Raw genomic sequence first — 3,248 nt, forward strand, 5'->3', positions numbered from 1 at the left:
CTACAACTTCATGCGATATGCGATGACAACATGGGATTGTTCAAAAACAAGTGGATAGTTGAATTATGGTATGAGAGTGTTAGGCATTGAACATTCTCTTCTTGTTATATTTCTTTGCTTAAAATTTAAGTTATTATAAAAATTTATGTATCGAGCATGCATCGAGCTTACATTCAGCATGAGAACATGGAGTAGCATCGAACATGCATCGAGCATGCATTGGCTGCCACTGAGCATGCAAATCATTAACGACAATTAGCAGTAAAAATCCAAGCGTCGAGTAGCCGTCGAGCATGCATCGAGTTTTATTCGTTAATTTAGCTAGTAACAGAATTATTAGGCATCATGTATGCCTCGACAACCATCGAGCAAGAAACAATACCCATCGAGCACACTAAAAACCAGAATGAAAATGCACACCATCAAGCCTGCATCGAGTAAACATCGAGCATGCATGAAAACATGCAAAATCACACTACCATCAAGCTTATATCGAACAGGCATTGAGTAACAATCGAGCATGTATGAAAACATGCAAAATCAAACTACCATCGAGCTTATATCGAGCATTCATCGAGTAACAATCGAGTATGTATGAATCGTGAGAATGCACATGACCATCGAGTCATCATCGAGTAACAATCGAGCATGTATGAAAACATGAAAAATCACACTTCCATCGAGCTTATATCGAGTAACCATTGAGCATGCATGAAATCGTGACAATGCACATTACCATCGAGCTTGCATCGAGTAGGCATCGAGTAACAATCGAGCAAGCATGTAACCATAAAAAATAATGTGTCATCGAACAGGCATCGAGCACAACTCAAACCCAGAAAAATTGCAGAAAATGCAAATCGACAAAAAACAAAAAAAATGTGCAAATATTGCTCAGATCTATTCAAAATGCCCAAAAAATTTACAAAAAACATCACTAATCCAAGTATTTAAGAAAAAATTACTTACCTATAAGTTTTTATTCCAAAATTCCTCAAAATTTACTTTGGTCTTGATCTTTACAAATGACTTCCTCTTAGGGAGGAGCTCGGGTGTTGGTAGTGCTCAGATCTCTACATGTGGTGCTCTTAGTAGTGCTGTGAGGTGAGTGAGAGAGAGTGAACCAAGAGAGAGAGGGAGAAACGAGAATATGGAGGGGAAGAGGGTATGAGAATTGTGAGAGATGCAATTTGAGTACTGTCAAAAATTTTGACATTATTTTGAAATGATTAAAAAACATAGCATATTTTTTAACTTAATACCCTAGATTAACCATAAAAGTTCAAATTTCCCAATAGTATTCCTCATTCTGTTTAAAAAATAGTAAGGCCAACGTGGAACTCTATTCAGAGTCTTATAATGACGTGAGTTAGTCTACAAGCCGTAATACTATTTGTGGACAGGAAATGGGACAAGGACCCCATCCCATTCCCTCTGTCCACCAATTAAAGGGGGTAGTATATGTGTGCTTGCTTTGGCAGTGACTTGTGAGCTTCTACAAGTCATCAGTAATTAGCTTAGTACAGTACTACAATTTTTATAGAAGTAGAAAAGAAACAATGGGTGTTCTCAAAGAAGCCATGGCAGACGCAATTCTGACCTCTATGTGGATCTTCAGCATACCCTTCTCAAGGATTTTGACCTCCATCTTCGTTTCGTACATGGGTATTCAATTAAAGTCTTTCTCAGGACTTTTCACATCCACCATCGTTACATCTCTTCGTCTCCTAACCTTCAACTTGATCTCCAGAGCCCTAGGTGGAGCCAACTTCAACCCCTCCACGGCCACCGCCTTCTACGTCGCCGGCCTCAAATCCGATGTCTCTCTCATCTCCATGGCGGCCCGGTTCCCGGCTCAGGCTGCCGGCGGAGTTGCCGGAGTCAAGGCACTCCTGAAACTCATGCCAAAAGAGTACAAAGGTTTTCTCAGAGGCCCTTCTCTGAAAGTTGATTTGCACACAGGGGCCGCAGCCGAAGGGGTCTTGACTTTTGTGTTTTGCTTTTCGGTCCTTATGGTGGTGGTGAGAGGCCCCAAAAGTCCGATTCTGAAAGTATGGTCGCTTTCGTATGTGACCACCGGGTTGTACATTTTGGGCTCTAGGTATAGTGGGCCTTCCATGAATCCGGCTAATGCATTTGGTTGGGCTTATGAAAATAACTTGCATAACACTTGGGAACACTTCTTTGTTTATTGGGTTTGCTCCATCGCTGGAGCCATTGTTGCTGCCTGTTTTTTTCGTGTTTTGTCTCCAAAACCAGTGATTAAGTCTAAGAAGAAGAAAGAGTAGAAAGAGGCAGTTGTATGTGCCTTGTTTTATGTAACTACGGATCAAAATAACATTCTGTATAAAGTGTTTGTGAATTGTGATTACCCTTGCTTGGATATATATTTGAGCTTCATATATGTAGTATAGGAGTGTTCACATGCTATTTTCTTTGATCTAATTTTCCCTAAAAATGGAATAAACTGAAGGCTCGTTAATCATGCTGAGAAATATAACTACGTATTGTGAACTCGTCAGACGGGGGTATGTATGTGTAATTGTTTATTGCGTGGTATGCCGTATGCGTGTGTGTGCAATCTTCGCTACTTTTTATTAGGAAGAAGACAACTGATAACTCCAATATTGGCAAATAGAAAAAATAAAAAATCTACTGCGTCTCACGTCTTTATAACAAAAAACAAAACAAAAATACATATAAATTATATAAGTGGTATTAATTAAGTCATGAGTACTCACATGTAGGGCCGACTTAATATTTTAAAAGGCATTAGGTATATTAGTATTTTAAAGTAAAGAAAAAATTAAGTTTTTATAGTATACTAGTATTATATAGAAATGACAACAATGTTATATATTTTTAATTTTTCATTATTACTGTGAAAATGAGTCAACGATGGTAAATACATTATCGTAAATTAAAACCAATTCTTACCATAAATAAAATGTCTCCTTATTAATATTCTTTTATCCAACCCAATAATAATAATAATAATTAAAAAAAACACTCATAAATAGTATATAACACCCAAACTTGTATTTGAATTTACAAGAGAAACAAAAATGGTGCGTGAAAAGCTTTCATATGAACAATAGAGTGAAGACTAGAAACAGATCTTTTATAAACTAACAAGTTTATAAACTGACTTATTATTTACTTACAATGCCAATTGTCATTGAAAAAGTATTGCTTTTATATTTTAATAGAGAAACACACCATATTGTTAGCAATTAAAAAACAAGATT

At 37.0% G+C, this 3,248-nt stretch overlaps 1 protein-coding gene across 1 annotated transcript; it reads left to right on the top strand.

Moving 5' to 3' along the window:
* The first annotated feature begins 1,386 nt into the window (after positions 1 to 1,386).
* LOC133815924 (aquaporin SIP1-1-like) lies at positions 1,387 to 2,499 on the top strand. The gene has a single exon (XM_062248683.1). It carries the CDS (start codon positions 1,560 to 1,562, stop codon positions 2,286 to 2,288), a length of 729 nt encoding a protein of 242 aa, XP_062104667.1. The 5' UTR covers positions 1,387 to 1,559; the 3' UTR covers positions 2,289 to 2,499.
* The last annotated feature ends 749 nt before the right edge of the window (positions 2,500 to 3,248 follow it).

This window comes from Humulus lupulus, chromosome 2 (genome assembly GCF_963169125.1).
Source record: "Humulus lupulus chromosome 2, drHumLupu1.1, whole genome shotgun sequence".
In the NCBI taxonomy this organism is placed as follows: domain Eukaryota; kingdom Viridiplantae; phylum Streptophyta; class Magnoliopsida; order Rosales; family Cannabaceae; genus Humulus; species Humulus lupulus.